The sequence below is a fragment of the Apostichopus japonicus genome, chromosome 2 (genome assembly GCF_037975245.1).
Source record: "Apostichopus japonicus isolate 1M-3 chromosome 2, ASM3797524v1, whole genome shotgun sequence".
Classification (NCBI taxonomy): Eukaryota; Metazoa; Echinodermata; class Holothuroidea; order Aspidochirotida; family Stichopodidae; genus Apostichopus; species Apostichopus japonicus.
This window is the reverse complement of record NC_092562.1, coordinates 11,370,130-11,389,293: the sequence shown is the minus strand read 5'-3', so window position 1 is coordinate 11,389,293 and position 19,164 is coordinate 11,370,130. Positions and strand designations below refer to the sequence as shown.

Sequence of the window (19,164 nt, the reverse complement as noted above, 5' to 3'; positions counted from 1 at the left end):
AAAACAGCTTGACACAATTTGAAACAGATACTTCGGCCAAAGCTCGGGTCAAGCTTCGAATGCGAGAGAGTTTCTCGAACCCTCCGTACCAGGCAATTATGACACCAAGTACAGGACATCCATATCGTGTAAATATTCACATACATGTATCATATGATCGGGCATACACTGATTAGAATGGAAACAAAAAATAAACAAAAACATGTATTCACATAATACTCTAGGGTTAACAATAACACTATGATTACCGGTTTTGCAAATTTTGTGTACTCAACCACACTTAGCCTTCATGACTTGGAATGCCAAGGCACCCTAATGTTCACATATAATTAATTGGACAACCCTCCCAGTTCTAGGAGGCCTAGATGTAAAATTTTAGAATCATTCCGCAGCTCCTAATGGGCAGGTTGTTAAATGCTTAATCCACTACAGAATTTTTCTTTTCCGTGCTGTCCTATTTCATGTTTCCAAACCTTATTTTCATCATTCCTGAAGCAATCTTGGTAAGCGAAAAGACGAAGTTTGTAAATTTTTTCGCTCACTATAGCCTTTCCCTTTACATTGGAAAATGGTATGATCCCATTGTGGGAAGCACAAGAAGCCAGGTGCAGATCCAGAAACATGTTGGGCATCACTCACCCCCCCCCCCTCCCCTTATTTTCAACCCCACAAAAATAGTTAGTAAAAAAGTACTTACTAGTACTTACTAGTACAACCTTATGTGTAGACCTACTGTGAGTAAAGACCTAATTCATAGTCAAAGAATGCACCATATCATATCTAAAGGACAACCACACCTTACATATATGTCTTGTACTAAATATTGGAATGATCACTTATAGTATCTAGGCTGAAAATTGGTATATTAAAAAATTTATGTTGTCCTTCCCACAACCAGCTTACTTGCTTTATTTAAATCCAAAGCAACAGTAAAGCATTATTTGTAAGTGGCCAACAACAGTACCATCAAAACCATCAAATCTCTTCATGTAACTTGAAACATATAAGCAAGTACATACAGTCTGCACCAGCTTGCAGAGCATAAACAGGCTTAAAGGGATATTCCACTAGCAGGCAACACATACTGTATGGAAAAGAAAAATATTCCACTATACATTCTTGTCCCTAACTCGAGATGGTTTGATCCAATGTAACCTATTTTGGCAGGCTAAACTCTCATTCTTTTTCCGGGGAATGGTTCACAGTCGGTGGTCTGTGATGTCACATATATTCTAAAGCTTTATTTTTTCCTATTATAATCTCCTCCCTTGTTATATTTTTCTTTGACATGTTTGAAATGTTTTCTCTGTAAAATTTCTGTACTCTGAATTTTGTAGAAACATTATTTTCCTCCATGATTGTGTTAAATAAATTATAGAGCAAAAACAAGACCGTTTCCAGCTAACTGATGTGACCACATAGTTCCCTCTGCTTTTGCACTCACAATTTACCAACAGAATTACAAAAGTACATATATCTCGGTGATACAAAATGCCACGAGGATGTGGTCTTGGCCTTAAGACGCTGACAATTTCTAGCATTTAAATTTTGCTAAATTATCGTCAGCAACCAGAATATCCTTTCAATTACATAAAACTTTCATGTCTCCAAGATCCCCCCCCCCCTTACAACATGTGTTAAATGAGAGTTCATCCTTTTCAGATTGTGTAATAATATATATCTGCATACTCAGCACCTGATTGAGGCAAGCCCAGAAATCATGCAGATATGAAGAAAATCGGCAAATACTAGCTCATCACAAATATCGTTGAAATATATTGCAGCCATTTACCAACAATAAGTAAGCTAAGTTTAGTACTTAGTCGTGCACACTGGAACACAATTTTTTCCTGTTTTTCTTGTCTGATGTACGATTTGAATGTGGAGAGTTGATAGTAGATTTGGGGGGGGCGCAGAAAAACCGACCAGCACATGATGACATGGTACATGTGCCCTTGACTGCTATGAGATAAAAGTTGATTAAATATGGAGAAAATACCAGTAGCACAATAGATCAATACAGGATTGGACACTAAAGAGAGGTCTACGTTCTGTCTACTTCCCCCTGCAGTACTTTTGAAGGTGGAGTCGGAAATTCTGTCGTTTAACTTTTCCACTTTAACAAATTTCAATTCCTGGTCAACTTTGCCTTTGACCCCTGAAAATGTTCCCACTCAACAAGCAACAGCTTGTAAAAGCAACAGCTTTGTAAATATTTACCGTGTACTATTATCCCCGGGGAAAAGAAATGCCAGTCCAGTTTCACTCTCTATTCAGTTCTTTGAGAAAATATCTAGCTATACTACTGCACATGAGGTTAACAATGTCAATGAAAACTATACAGCTCTGAAGATGAAATCCAACATTGTGTTCACATAATGTCCTTTTGCAATCAACTTTTTTTGGGGTGGAGGGGGGGGGGCCTGATGGCATTCAAGCTGCTTCACCCCGAGCTGACTTCTCAAAAGTAGATTATCAAAGGAGAGTGGGCCTAGCTGTTAAAAACCACTGGAAATTTATAGCTAATTAAAGTCCACACTCAAAGCACAAAGAGTCTGGTTATATATTTTCTCTGTCAGCAAAATAACTCTCACAGAATTACCTTCAAAGTACTGTAGACAACTAGACAAGGTATTTTCAATTTTAGTGAGTTGCCTTTGAACCCATCAAACCTGTATGATAATTACTAATATGCACAATTCAGTTCTCAGAGAGTCTGTACAGGTAACATTTGTGCCTGTCTTACTGGCACTTATAAGCATCCATTCTTATCTATGCTGGTTTACACCTCAACAAGATATTCACGAAACCCAAATTCCCTTTTCTCCGGGAACCAAGCTGAAAGCATCTCAGACCGTACAAAGTAAGAAAATTATACTCACATAGTCATGAAAAGCTTTTGCTTCACTTGAGTGTTCACATGTATCTCTCCTCTCCGGTGCAGCACAGTATAAATCCCAAAATACACTGTGTAGTGGAAAAGAACAATTAACGCACATGTTAGTACTATCTGAATGTTAAGACCAGTGGCAGAGCTACAGGTAGGGGTATTGGTCAGGGAGAGCGGAGCGGAGCGCCACCACAGGTTGGATACTCCCTAGATCGCCGGAAATGACCCTTTCCGGGCCTTACTAATTTGCAGATAAACGAAGAATAAATAGGTGTCAGAAAATTACACCAACAAAATGTGACAAATGTCAATAGGTATTTGAGAGCGCAATAAAAAAGTCAATAATCGTGAAAAAGTAAAAAGCTGAAAAGGGTGCCAGCAGTCCATTTGAGTCCGTCAGGGGGGCATCCGCCCCCTCTGACTGTATGGACGCCACGGGTTAAGACTATGTGTTACTGTTTCAAATTGACCAGTTCCACTTACACTAGCTTACGCATCTAGACAACAATGTTCAATGAAGACTTGCCCTCTCCTGTCCGGCCAACTGCATTGGCCAGTGATGTTACAATGTTAATGGATAATGACCTGTACTACAACGAATTACCCTATCACTGTAATTTAACCTTTCAGATAAAAAATTCCTCAGAAACATTACTTTGAGAAAAGTCTGTACTGATTAGTCACTGGAGGAAATCTGGTTTAAAATTGTCCATCTTAAGTAACTGTGGTTAACTGCAGCCAGCTGCTTTAAGTAAGCCATTGTACATTTATGGTAAATAGAACTAGTTCATAAAGGTCTGGAAGAAGCCACTGACATTGTGACTTGTTTGAAATACCTGCAAATTTTAACATTTTTTAATAACTTTCCATGCCATCATTGCCAGACATTTTAAATAACTTTCCATGCCACCATGCCAGATTGTCATTCACAAGCTTTTTGTGACCTTCAACTCTCTTTTTACTTTCATGAGATTAGATTCATGATGGAGATGCAGTAAGCCAGTTTTTATATGTAGACTGCTTAAGTACTGTAGACAGTGGAACTGTGTACCTGACAGTAACATTACACTGTACTACTAAGTACTACTAGGGTAGCAGGGAATCATTTATCCGGTATTGCTATGTTAAATGTAAATATGTGTAGCACTTTTTGTGTACACAAAAGTCATACTATCATCAGTATATTTACAGTACGTGATTTAAATAAAATTGATAATCCTAAAAAAAATTAGTAAGGCAAGTTACACTAAATTATTCTCCGGGTAGTGCACGCAAGGTACCGGACAATGAAAATGTCATCATATCCCAGGAGCAGGTTGATAAGCAAAGATAGCACCAGCTACAACGATGGTAAGCAACCGATGTTTGGGTAGCAAAGGATTTTTCAACGGATCATGAGATCGTTTTTAGAAATTATGATAAAACGAATGTCAACTTATCTTTTTAAGTCAAAGTAACGTAATAAGTTGGACACAGTGGTCCTGTGTACCAATCTAAGCATAGCACTGTCGCCTCTTCAAGCCAAAATCGAAAAACTTGTGGCAAGGGGGAATGCAGAGCCAACCATCATATTTATCAACCATATTCCAGGGACATTGTAATGAAAAATTTGGGGGGGGGTGGGGGGTTGATCGCTGGTTCACAGCTGAATGCCAGCATTTTCTTTGCAGGGTCGAGGTCTAAAATAGTGAATCTTATAACTTGTCTGTACATAGTATACAGAACATCATAATAGACAGATAATCATACAGTAGCTTTCAATTAAAACCAACAAGTGAGTGTTACTTACCACCACCATGAATGTAAGAACCCTGGTGGCTCTCCTAATGTTATGTTTTTCTCCCACCTAATCTGTAAAAGACAAAAAAAGTTAAGTGAATAGTAAGACACACTGAAGCATCCCAAGATCAAAGCTGTATTAAAAGAATGGACAGAGTGGGATTTTACTCTTGGATTGAGTGCAGTGTTGTAGCCACGCCGGTTGGCGCCGGTCGGGCGTAATCGCCACTAGTGCTTACCGACCGGCACTCAGAGTAAATCAGCATCCTACCGACCGCCACTCAAGCTTCCTACCGACCATCACAAAAATCAGTGAATCTTGGAATAAATGAAATCTAAATACACTGAAAATTACCTGTGTCAAACTCGAAATAATTTACCCAAAATATTACTATTCTGAATAAGAATATAGAATACTGTAGTCCGATTCTCTAGCCTGAACAAAACCAAATCAAAATAGGGGTAGAATAGAGCCGCCTAGAGCCATTGAAATCAACTAAAACCCTGTAGCTTCGGGGCTTCGCCCCTCGAACCCCACCAAGGTCCCCTGGACCTCACGCAGAGTAGGGCTCGCTATGCTCGCGGGCTGGCTTCGCTCGCCATCGTCAGACAAATTAGCCGCCACTCTCTTCAAATTAGCCAGCACTCACTTTCTCCTGGCTACAACACTGATTGAGTGCAATCAACTTCATGCAAATTACAGTTCTCACGGAAAAGTATCAATCTCACAGAATTATTCGAACATGTTTACATCAAGAATGGCATCGTCGGCTGATATGATAGCAAAAGCATTGAAAGCATCAAAATAGTCCAAACCTCACTGCTTTGGTTTCAAACCTTCGTTGAAACCAAAGTCAACCACTGTTCAACAACCTACCCTCCCAAGCTAACTTCCAATACTGGACTACACTAGATACTTCACACTAGGCTAGGCTAGCCTAACAAGACAGTACAACCGGTAATCATTAGGTTCTCATGGATGCAGTGCTTGTAGTAGTAGGTGAGAAAAGAAGGACAAAGGAAATCTTCTGACTTCAAAAACTCTCACTCAGATGAAAATTAAAGGTATGAATTAAATCATTAATCTTCGTTCTGCAATGTCTCATTGCCCTTGTTCATGTTGCTAGAGTTCACTGACCTCTTTGTTTGCAGACCAGAAGATTGTGGCCATCAAATTGCAATATAAATTTAGTGGGTTAAATCTCTGAGCACTACTTTCTTAACAGACACATGGCACATCTCTCAGAGAGAAAGTTGTTCAGTGACCTTTGACCTTTCAAATACAAATTCAGGGCTGTCATTTTGCTGCACAGTAATCACACAAGTTTGTCAAGAAAAGGTGTATCATATTAACATTATCTTGCTCTGTGTTCCACTGATGGAAACCTCACAAATAAAGAGTAACTCATAAATATTACATGCTTATTTCAACAATACCAAATATGAAATTCTAATTTACCCACCATCATCCAACAGGCAGGCAGCTTACTGTACATTCTGTACAGTAAGTAATAAGGTCTGTATAAATCTGCTTCTCTTTGAGTGAGACTCTAAGCCACCTACTGCACAGTACATACCACAGGTTTCAACATTTGTGACCTTGGTTGATGAAGAGTGAGTTTTCACCAGTATTACCACAAAAGTAAGGATTTGTTTGTATCCAGCTAAGGAGAACTAATGTCCATTTAAATTACACACTAGTGTACATGTTACATGCTCACAGTTGTTTAGCTTGTTGGTTGGAAATACATGGTTACAAAGCATTTCTTTTTTACATTACCTCAAAGTACATAAGACCACAAACAAGAAAAACATTTTTTTTCTTATATTCTGTCAGCAAACAAGTGGAATGCGTGATTGAAATGTTTACCTGCAATTGTCACACTTGGATCATTGAGTACCTATAAATAATTTTAATCTTATATAAATAGGCAATGCACGACTAAATTTTGGAATAAAATACCATGACTGCTTGCTCCTACTGTTCCATTGCATACTTGAGTAATTATGTTGCCAGCGTGTATCACTGCTGGTGGGAGAGCTGTCAGGTTCATCATCTACCACTTGAACTTACACACAGTCCTCAGATTGCAAGAGACACAGTAAATTAGAGTATAGAAATAAATATTTCACTAATAACTGAAAACATTCATCAATGAGGCAGTAATGCTACCACAGACAAAATGTTTGCATCCCAGGAACACAAGTCCCCAAAAAAACTTTGTTTCCCGCAGTTCCCGTGTAAAAAGCTTGCGTCCCAATCAAACACTGGTCAATTGCGTTTATTGTATGACCTACTGAACTTTACTAGTGTAGTTGTAAAGATGCGATCGTATCATTGTCTATATACTTTGTGAATGTTCTACACAATATATAGGGCAGATGGTTCAGTGCCCTAGCTTCACTGGTTTACCGTTGCGGCCTGCCCCGCCCCTCTTTTCACCGCCCAGCACCTCTTTCAACCGCCCTTCTACTTCCCTAGTCGCCAAATACGTCATAGCTCAATGCTTTGACCTTGCAGCAATTTGGCAAGGCCCCGAAAAAGTTTCCATCTCGTAAAAAAAAGCTAGTTGTGAGAGTGTACTTGGGTTTGTTTCTCAAAGACAAAGTTTGCGTCCACCGGATGCAACCATTTTTGGAGATTTTTGCGTCCGCCTGAAAAAACATTGCATCACGGACGCAGAATCCTGCGTTCATAATAATGCTAATGAGGTCACATACTGTAATTTGCAGGAACAGACCTATAGATAACAGCTACAACAGAGTGTAGTAATTTTTAATGATTTGGTTGCAAGGACATAGGTTAATGTTTAATGTTAAGTACTAAATTCAAGGCATGCTTAAAGAATTGCTTTTTTAAAAGTCACAACACAATTTGAAATCATCAATTACTGAGATACTGTAGTACTGCTGTACAGTGGCTATCTATATAGGCAAAATGCCTTACATGAGCAATGTACAAATTCTGGTTCATACAGTACAGTAGTTCATATCTACAGTATAGCATTCAGGAAACATATTGTGAGGGCAGTGAGACTAGTCACATACCAGCAAGAATATATATAAATCTTGCTTATCATAGATACTGTACAACTTGACTTCCTGTTACAGAGGTACTGGTTCAAGCTTTTCAACAAGTGAGGGAGCTGAAGAAGCTGTTGATCTCGAATCATCCCAAAATGTGGTTACATGAGCACCCCCATAACATATTGTTATAATACAGTATACCATTTAACAAGTTTTCAGCACATTCAGCCTTTATAGACTTTGTAAGTGGTCACATGGTTCGCAGGTTTCTTCCGGGGTGGAAAAAAACCGCTTAAAAACCGGACAAAATGGAAGAAACTCATTTTTTGGGGAAAAACTTTTGATAATGTTTCATAAAAACCTGCAATGATTTCTAACTATGTAATAAATGGACAAGGAGCCCTATCGTGTCATCTAGGTAGTCTATATCTAGGTTTGAAGCACATGACCTGCTTCCAGCATATACTGTACACAATATAGTAATTGGCTACTAGCATTTTTCTTTTCTTTCATTTTCTTGGTGTTCATTGTATTAAATCCTCAGTGCATGGGCTAATCATGGTTAATCAATCATACAGTATGGCCAGTTACACAATTCTGGTTGATCGCAAGATGATAAGTAGTCTTTCAATCATATTGTGATTCATAAGCAAACATCTTTTGGTGTAGAAAAACAACCCAAAATTATAATCAAAACAAAAATATCATATTTTGATGGTTTCAATGGTATGCATTTCAGTCAGATAGTGGTAAACTATTTGTCTCTGTACATATCATGTATGTGGGTTGTGCTGCGTATACATGCAAATTTTCACAGTTTCTTCCGGTTTCTTCCCAAAGAAACTGAAAGAAACCCGGAAGAAACAGGTTTCTTCCAGTTTCCTCCAGGTCCCCGGAAGAAATAGGTTTCTTCCGGAAGAAACCGAACCCTGTAAGTGGAGTTTGCAACATGTACTTTTTAACCTTTGACTGAAACGGACAATATTTCGCACTTGTACAGGAGCATGACACAGCCATATTGTCATATTGGTATAATTTGCATTTATAGCGAGGGATGTTTATTTATGACCCTTGACCCAGCAAAGTCATTTATTACAAAGGCGCTACAGCCGATGTCCAGGCACCAAGTCCATCAGACTTAATGGTACAAAGGACTTTGAGACATGCATGTCTTTTACCAAATCTGGCCAAGTTTGACCATTGGTCTCCATTGACCATGTGACATTTGGTGTAAATTCACACTTACAAATACGACAATAAACTGGAAAAGATTCTGATATCTTACAAGTGTTTGAGGTTTCTTGCCACTTTTTAATTTTGGTACTATAAATACTTGTATAAGGAGAAAATCCATGGTTTTAGTTCTTGACCTTTGAACTCTAACTTTTGAACCTTATGAATCAGTATGTCATATAGCTCAGAGGAACTACTGTACATCAGGGGCCCAGTCACAAACTACAGTAGTCCAGGTTTAAGAATTCACAGCTTTCTAAACTTTGACCTTCACTGACTGTGTCCTTAGCAATTTTACACTAATACAGTATAAACTTTGAGACTCTGATATCATACATGGGTTTGAGTGTTTTGGTTATTTTGTAATTTTCTTACATGTATATATATAGTGTAATGACTGTTTGTGTTTTCTCCTTTGACCTCCGACCTTTGACCCATGGCATCATAAGTCACAGATGTGTTATACCCCATGCCTCATTAATTTATTCAAATAAAAGTGTTTTGCTTTGATTCAAGCAAAGAGTTGAATCTTGCATCTATAGTTCAATGATAGAATAGGGACTGCAAACCTTACAAAAAGCCTCTTAGTCCGAAGAGTCATCATGGATGGAAATCTTCCAAAACGCTAGGACTTGCTCTGAACTGAAATTCTTACAATTTAGGGCCTCATAGTTTGCACAGTAATGGGGATCTTATAAAATGCCCATCCATACAACAGTGCAGATGATCAGGGACTGGAAAGCCTTGCAATTTAACATTTATTGTCTGAGCTGGGATTGCAAACCTTGCACCAGAACAAAAAAGCATAATGCCCATTTGGTATGAAGAAGATTGTCTCTTGTTTTGAACAAGGATTGAATGCCATTTATTACAAGCCCTTACAGCTGAGCAGGTTGCAGCAAAATATTGATATAACATAGACAAATGATGTTGCAAGATATGGTACAACAAATTACAGTTTACAAGCCATGCCTACTTTCGACTCGGTAAAATCCGGTCACAATGATTGGTTTACCCGCACACACTGTGCAATGGATCGATATCAGTGTGAAAATAGTCTAAAAATATTAAACCTCAGTCTCTTATTTCTGACACATAACCAGAAAGCCAGAAGGCTTTGTGATCCCTTGCGGTAAAATTCCAACTCAACTCAACTACACTACTACACCTGATGATGCATAGCAAGATGAGTAAAATTTGTCCTAGCACTGCAAGTGGGTATCATAAGAGATTTCCAACTCCCTAAACCATCACATTTCTAATAATACTCACTAGTGGGCATCAATCAATTAAGTCACTGAAAAGAATTTTACAATACAAGCTTAATGCCAAAATGTTTCAATATCCAGAGTAACTTACTGTAAATAGTAACACTACACACTACTATACAGAAACATGGAAATTGCTGTACCTAATGGAGCTCACAAATCAGTGCTGTAATGGCTGTGACCCCTTTAAAAATGGACATTAATGAAAGGAAGTTGTTTATTCCCTAGATGGAATATTATGACAACTTACTGCAGGGAGGGTGGGGGACCAAATCATCTCCTACATAACTGTATTACAGGGATTTTAAGGCCAATTTAGGAGCCATTTGATATAACCTGTTGACCCCTCAGAGTGTGGAACTGACAAGGGTCAAGTGTGTTTATTTCTGTAAGTCACCCAACTCAAGAGTATCAACTCTCTATCAACAGAATCTTCACATACTAAACCTGAGCAGTAGTTGACCCAACTATGTTCGCCCAAAAACAAAGCAACCAAGTCACTGTGAAACACCATCATACCAAGTATGAGGTTCATCCAAGCTTTCCTTTTGAGTTTTCGTTTGTCAGTATAGACATTCAACCTAGAGCTTCAAAAAACATTACAGCTCTTGTATGGACTAAGGTGGGTGTACTGTACAGTACATTCTGAGTATGAGCTTCATAGCAGCTTTCCTTTTGAAATTATCATGAGTGCAAGGATTTTAAGACTTTGACATACATATATTGGACCTCAAATGACCTTTGACCTTCCGGAAAACGAAAGTAACCGAGACCGTACTGCAAGGCACCTACATTCCAAAAATGGGATTCATCAAAGCTACAATTACTGAGTTAACTAGTTTACAAGGTTTTCAGATTTTTGCCTCCTGTTGACATGAAATGAACTCTGACCTCTATCAACATCTGCTCAAAGTGTAGTACTTAGCAAGGGGCACCTTCCATCTATGTCATTAAAGATGCTATGGATGTTCAGTAAGCTTGTTTACAAGGTTAACATATTTTTGCCCACTGGTGACCTCAAGTAACCTTTGACCTTGCTCAATAATGAAAGGGAAATCTACATGTCAAGTTTGAAGTTCATGCATAACCCTTGGTGAGTTATCGTGTTTTACGAGTCAAGCGTCACATACACATGTGTACACATGTACACGTCATCACCATTTTCTAGATCTCTTTTTGGCCTTTGGCTAGGAATCAAAACTTCACAAATTTTCACTTTGTTGCCAGCAAAGTCTGTAATTCGTGGCATGGAAAAACTTTGTATTCTAATTCTGACACCGCATTTCTTTTCCAACAAACTCATAGGAAATGAAGAAATGACAATGTCAGCAACATTACAGAAATTTCCATTTCTATTGCAGGATTATCTGATTAATGACATCATTCATTAGCATAAATATCTTTGATCTGACTTAAAAGTAAAGCATCTTGCTTTGCAATATTTTGGTTGTTTTTTTAAGATGTTTGCAATTATCAATAAGGCTACTTTGGCAACAACATCAGGATCACAAAAACATCAAATCATTGATGAAGATCATCGAGTTTTGTAACATCACGACAACACTGTGATGGCTGTTCTGGTCTTGAAAATCTTACAAACAGCCCCACAGTCACAACAGCGTTGTCAGTATCTTGTATGGGAAGACTGCACAAAAGAAAACAAATTATGTATCACCAGGTGTGAACCACAAAGAGAGGAAGTCACTACTCTGGTAGGAATTTCTACTGTCAATCGAAGGGAGTATATCTGACCACTCAAGATCTCTTGTGCAGTTCTATTGTTGCAGTACGACCCAAATGATGCAAAAAAAGGCAGTCTCCATGAAGTCTGGGGGTATGGAAATGCCCATTGGTCTCATTTAATGGAAACTGTTGCAATGTTCAGATATGTTCCTTGGTTAGTATCAATCAACTTAGATGAGCTTGCAAAAGTCAGATGAGATCTCAGAAACAGTATTTAACAGGCACCTGAAAACCCTGAAAACAGTACTTAATCAGCTCAGTCACACAGTATAACTCTAGACATAAAATTACTGTTCAGACATGTTACAAGCAATACACTGGTAGACAAATACCACTGGATTGCTATGCAATCCTCATGTATAATACCTATGCATGTACAGTAATATTGCATCTGAAATTGCATAAAATGTTAGTGCAACACATGTACCCTTCTATAATGCCAGTTCATATTTATCATAGAAGAGGACTTTGACATAGGGGTGATTGTGCCAATGTACTATTTGAAATCATACTGAATATATTGTTTTCTGAATTGTATTCCCATGATCTTCACATTGCGTGTAAACTGAAGCTTGCTCTACATAAGGAAATACAAAAAAAGTACATGTACTATACTTACTATAGTTTTTGCCTTTAGAAGCTATTCAGTTGGTATCCGGCTGTTTATCAGCCTGATAGTTGGAAGTAAAGTATCTATAGTTATATTCATTTTGTTGGCAAGCAATAGGATGTCACATTCCAGCCAGAATTTTTGTTCAGAAAGGAAAATATGTAGTGTGCACACTACAGTTAGAACTTTGCCTACAAATGTTTCAATCCATACCAAACATATTCCCTATCAACTACAATTTGTGGGGAAACAGTATTCCTCTAAGTCTACTGACAAGATTGTAAAATTTTCTTTGTAACAAGAAGAGTTTCTTGGTAATATCAAATTTAAGACCTGTTATTTCTTATAGTGGTCTCTGCTTGGAACATACACTGAAAGGTAAGGACTGTGCGTTGTTTCACTGAGAGTTGCTAAACATTACATCAGGTACTTTAAGGTTACCATGTACAGTATTTTGTTTGTAAAGTGGGACACCGCATCGGTACTAGCTTAGCTGTATGGTCTAAGGGAAGGTTCGCAAATTTAACCGCCGATCATCCCCGGCCCAGCCGGCAGCACACCACTACTCATTGTGAAGCCTGCATATCGCTCACACTTGAGTGCACACATCCACGGACCCTTTGTAATGAGCATCCTGTTCTCAACAGAGAAGCGCTGCTATTGTTAGTAAACAAAAGCTGTACTTGGCTTTTCCTGGTCTGTGATTTATTTTCAAGAATAAGTTGAAATCATGATACACTGTTTTCGAATTTGAATGTGTCAAAATACTTTCTGACTTCTTTTCCTGTTCAAAAATGAATCTCATGCACTAACACTGAACCATCTTTTTTTCCTTAGTTTCCTTACTTTTCTAGATGATGTTTTGATTCATGAAGAAGTAAATAGTAATACCAAGTGTTGTGTATTTTTAATTGATTGTGTAAGACTTATTTACAAATATACGACAAAAAACCCAGAACCATATCAACTGAAATAGAAAGCACTTATTTCCTTTGCCGAAGTTGCCCTTTATTTTAGACATGTACTTCTTTTTTATGTGTGTGGATAACATCACCACCGAAAACGAAATATTATACTGGTGAAAAGTACTCAAAGTTACAACCTCAATCCATCGCCACAGCCCCCGGGTACGTAAAATACTACATTTTCTCTTCAAGATTATAGCACATGTATGTATACCTTCTAAACAACTGCCGATTTCCAGCTAATTGAAATTTGTAACAAGGCTACGCAACTTGTGTTTTTTTTTTTGCAAACCGATGGTCAGGCAAGATTTTCCCATTGACTTAGTGTGGTGTGAGGCTACCATGTGGTCGAAGATAGCAGCAATAATGAAAGTATTCCACAGATATTTTAGTTCCAGCTAACTGCGTCACAATTTCAGCGAAGAAATAGATGGATAGGCTAGATTTCCCTATTGATTAGTGTGGTGTTAGGCTACCATGTGGTCCGAGATTTGTGGCAGAGTTTAGGCAAAGTTCGTAGAATGCAGGTGTGATCTTTGTTGTCATCAAGCAGCTGGCTCTGATAGCCCATAGCAAGTGCTTTGCTCTCATAGTTAAAGCTGTAAATGTGCATGATTGAAGCAAATTTTTTTTTTATTCGTTGATTTCTTATAAGGGAAGACTGACAAGGAAATTTACGGGATGTTATGACGGATGATAGACGGGATAACTATAAAAAAAATCCCAATTGGAATTTAACTGAATCTTTATTGCGGGAAATCCCGTCTTGGCAACTTTTGTTAAATGCTGTGTTACATGGTGTTCTGTTTACACGACTGTTTCTGTGACTTTCTTTCCATTCATTTCTCTGAACATTAACCAACCTTTTCTAAAAGAAATCTAAAAAAAATCGAGCAACCAGTACATCACGATTTGACAAGTTTTATTGCACGCCAGTTATTTTGGTCGTCTCCGATGACCACTAAATTAACACGCTGTTCATTGATAAAAAATTCTTGACCCTGCAGAGAATTCTATGATCCTTTTGTGTACATCCTGGACCGAATTGACAGCTCATTGTCTGGTCTTCTTTTGTTTTAGGGGCTTAATTTTTGGACTCATAGTCAGTGCATGCAACTGTCCACAGCCTCTTGGAAGCTAGAAAATGTGTGGTTTCAAGCGTGACTCATTACCAGCTAGTTTCTGTGTCATTACGCTAGGTAGTAACAGCTGGGCCGGAGATGATCGTCGGTTAAATTGGCAAACCTTCCCTAACTGATGTTGATGTTTGTACTAACATCACTAAATATCTGCATTAACACTAGTGTTAGTATTGTACTTGTTGCAACAATGCAGACCACATTACACAGCTACTCCAGCCAAGCTTGTACGTTGTGGTACTAACATTGAGCCATCAATCATGCTAGTATGTTGAAAATGGTCATATCATGTTTCTGAAACAGTTCATACTTTTCATGGTTTGTGAATTGGTAAAAAAAAGTGATATTTTTAACATCAGATATCAGGACAATTTACTCTTCCTGGGGGACAAAACATTTCACTACACAAAGTGGCACAATGCAGACTAATCAGGAAATATTGTAACCCGACATAAGTATTTCAACACTTATCATCCATCTTGGCCAACATTTGCTACAAAGTACTGTAATCATACTGTGGGACTGTCTGAGAGTAGACCTACAGCAATTTGGTAAGTCATTACCATACCTTAGTTATACAGACCTAGCCAATATTGTGTAATATTCCAAACTGTAATACATTTAACACAATCCACAGGATGCACAAAGAGCTACTGTACTGGCCAGCAATGTGTCGAGGTGCCTTGTAAGTAAACAAAACCAGTGCAGTATGGCCTTTGTATGGCATTATTAAGGACCTTGCTACACAGTATCTGTGCAGACATAAATTAACACACTGATTCAATGTCATATAGGCTATTATCATAGCATATCTTCACATTACTATGTGATACAACTATTATGAACCTTGCCTGGCAAGAAAATAAAATACCAGCCAACAGTCCCTAGGGCCTTTTGTAGGCCTACATCAATGGGTCTGCTACAGTAGGCTATAATGGTAATAGGACATCATTAATGCAAGGCTAGCCTATCGACTTATTATTTGATCAATCATTTAGCTAGATTAGGCCTTAAGTTACCCTAGGTCTCAGAAATCTGCAAATAAGGACACATGTTAACTTGCAGAATGTACTTCATTCTATTTTCTTTATGATACAGCAACCCTATCAATGGATATATACATTTCTCAAAGACACACAGGATTTTGAACCCATTTTTCTACTTTCGCTATGTCCCTTAATGAAAACGACTGGGTGAGAGACTAACCTACTGCACAACAACATAGACCATTTAAAACTGTACTGGAGTAACTAGAATCTTACCTCTGTGAGAAAAGTCTGTGCTGTTTTCTGTGCCCCGACATGGAGCAGATATTCGTAAACATACAGGGCTAATCTAAATCAGAAGGAAAAGAAAGGCTTTCATTTGCATATGTCCTGTAATCATTCTAACTTGATACTTCGTAATGCACTGGTTTTGCACAATCTGGCGGTACCTTCAACACACACAAATGTACGTACGTGTAAGGCACAATGGCATCAAAAATACATCTATGATATCTCCTTTCCAATAAACAATTGGAAGACAAATAAGACAATATGATGCTGCTAAAGTTATCAGAAACACAGTAGTTTTATTAACTTACTTTTCTCTGGCTTGACTATCTGAGGGTACCGTTGAACCCTTCCCTTTGGGGAACATGCTGATGAGATGGCCTGTCACGCATCTGTCAAAGGCTACAATCAAGGTCGGGCTTGACCCTGTTGGTATGACAACAGATTTTTCGACCTGACGAGCAGCGCCGTATGATTGGTTGGATAATTAATAGACCTAGTGAAGGGCTTAGAAACCGTCAAGCTTCAGTAGGAGAAAGTGCAGGGAACTACGTGCTGTAAAATTACCACTGCATAAACTGTCATTTCTTTACAACGCAGTAGCACATAGCTAACATTGCACCTACCGCTACATTATTTCTTAAGTTATATTTACGTAAAAGGTTATTATATTGTCTAGTACAATTGGATTAAGTGTGAAAATGTTAAACATTTAAATAAAATGTTTTCTAAAAATCTAGTTTGAATGTGAGGGATTAGGAACCGCGGCTCAATTTTTAAAGAAAATCGTGGCCCTATTCTATGATCGGTACATCAATATCGCCTTTAGGGGAACAAGGCCATTGGAAGGCCTGCCGTACACACGTACATGAGCCCATGTGTGTTGGATTGCGTGTGTGGTAGAGGTGGGGGATGGGGTGGTGAGGCCGATGTATAGGGATATGTGGCTATTGTGCAAACGAACTCACTAAAATAAATTGGTAACGGGCACGACTAATAGGCCTTACTAGAGCGGGACTTCTAACCAGGGAGTTTGTTATGAAAAGTAAAGAGATCGTCTACTTCCGACGTTTATAGCCTACCCCGCATGTGCATCAAATGATAAATAACAGGCAAAAGTCTTACGGTAGTTAATGTCAGCCTGACAGAAGAAATATAATTCATCATGTCTATTATCACAGCAGCACCGATCAAAATGGCCTCAAAATTGTAATTTATTCAACATTTTTATCGCGCATTTAGCGATCAATTGTATACAACCAGTCGCCGACGACGGCGCTCGAAATTACGATCCGTCAAATAATTACCACTTCGTGGTTGCTGTATAACAGAACTCTTACTACAAATGACCGTTTGAATTATTATAGTAAGTTAGACTAGGCATAAATTAGCTTTGTTTCTAGTGCGCCGGAATTGAAACGAGTTTTGCGCAATTCAGGTAGGTAGCTGTATATACGTAATGATGTACTACGAGGAAACCAACAAACTTCACAGACAACATTTTACAGTTGAAGCGCACAGTATGTACGAGGCAGGGAAAATCAACATTATTTACTAGAAACCGTTACGGGACAACAAGGAGGCGGGGCTAGCGTCGCTAGTAACGAAGGCAGAATTGCCGATCCGACTTAATGTCTCACTCCCTCGAAATATCTATTTGATGGGTCTTAGTATATGGCTGAGCTTCTCTGTGTACATTATTATACTTCAAAGCGACCTTAAACGTTCCATTGAACACCTCGATGTGAAAAGGTAAAGGTATTAGAAGAGTCAAATTAAGTAATCGGGAGAAAATCCTATAGGCAAGACTTAGTCCCATGAAAGTCTTCCATTTACATTCCCTTATATTAAATTCTCTGTAGCTTAATTGTTCTTTAGGGTAACGTTCGTACAAAAGACGTGAAAAATAAACGTCATAACATTGAAGGATGCGCTACAACTCCCTCATGCATGGCATACACAAAACCCTTGGGGTGGGGGTTGTGCGGAGGTACACTGTGCGTAAGGGGAGGGGGAGGGGGATAGAGGTTTCGGGCCGGGTACTACTTGCCCCATCGATTCAGATAATTTTTACCCTTACAAGTAATTAGATGAACTGCTGAATGGGAGCTACATTGCCTCTGTACGCCCCTCCTCCTCCTTCCCCAGCCCCTTTTAATTTCGTTTCATTCTCGGGCTCTTGAGTGAAAGCTTCATTTCTGAATTCAACATGGCACATACACCATCGCATTCAGTGAAACCCGAAATCCATGTAGGGCTGATAATATTCTGAGTGGACAAGAAACTCACCCCTCCCTCACCCTAGCCCCCCCCCCCCACCCCTACAAATCCCGCACACCGACATTTATGACTAACCAAGACGCAACATGGTTAAGCCTTTTTAGGAAGTTAGAGGGCCGTTGCAACAGTACTTGATATAAGTAACATGTTCAATTTGGCAGCATCGTGAATGTTCAAACTGATATCCACAAGTAGTACGGTACTGATGCGAACAGGTTAATAACACTACAGTGCAAATTGCTTCGTCTGTAATCCAAGTAACACAGGGAGACAAATGTTCAGTTTATATAACGTCTGTACGTACAGAACCTGGACTATGCAGATCAGTCGTTTCATATTGCTGTGAGTGCATCATCATATGCATATTTCACGCGTCGCGCCATCCCATAACCCCCCTCCCCCACCCTCCCGTAGAAACAAACACGCAACCATGAACACCTCTGAATGTACGGCATACGGTAGTCACTCCAATTTTCAGCCTATAATCCGATCATCGTTGGTATAGCAAATTGCCCCCCCCCCCTAGACAAGGGAGTTGTTACACGGAAGTTGGAAGTTGTTGAGTTGTTCCATAACAACTCCCTGCTTAGACAACGAAGTTGGTGAGCACGGCTCTGTGTGATCAGTGACAGATCCAGGATTTTCAAAAGGAGGGGGTGTGGATGTCTGTTAGTTGAAAGCCGAATCCCATATAGAGATAAGGCTGCTTGGGGCTTCTCCCTCAGAAAAAACAATACACGTGAAAAAGGTGCATCCTGAGGTATACGTAGTTATCCTAATAATTAGGTCCAACAAGCAAAATTGTGCTTGTGCTAATAGCTACTTTTATTTGTGTTGTGTGTATGTGTGAGATTGAAAGGGGTACACCTCCCCCCTCCCCAGAACCCATCGGCAGGTGCGTAGCCAAGGGGCGAAGGGGGAAACCGCCCCCCCCCCTTGAGCATATTTTTTTATTA

The 19,164-nt window shown here is 39.0% G+C and overlaps 1 protein-coding gene across 6 annotated transcripts in view; it reads right to left on the bottom strand.

Annotated features, from left to right (window-relative positions):
- Window positions 1-16,389, bottom strand: part of LOC139977965 (single-stranded DNA-binding protein 3-like) — a 95,536-nt gene extending 79,147 nt beyond the window's left edge. For 4 of the 6 annotated variants that reach the window (XM_071987814.1, XM_071987817.1, XM_071987815.1 and 1 more), the window contains exons 1-4: window positions 16,240-16,388; window positions 15,917-15,989; window positions 4,680-4,741; window positions 2,883-2,967 (exon numbers count right to left, since the gene is read on the bottom strand). In XM_071987814.1, coding sequence (XP_071843915.1) covers window positions 2,883-2,967; window positions 4,680-4,741; window positions 15,917-15,989; window positions 16,240-16,295 — 276 coding nt within the window. In that variant the 5' untranslated portion in view covers window positions 16,296-16,388. Of the gene's footprint in view, window positions 1-2,882; window positions 2,968-4,679; window positions 4,742-15,916; window positions 15,990-16,239 lie in introns of all 6 variants that reach the window. The other 2 variants (XM_071987849.1, XM_071987839.1) reach the window with 1 other exon arrangement.
- Between the last annotated feature and the right edge of the window lie 2,775 nt (window positions 16,390-19,164).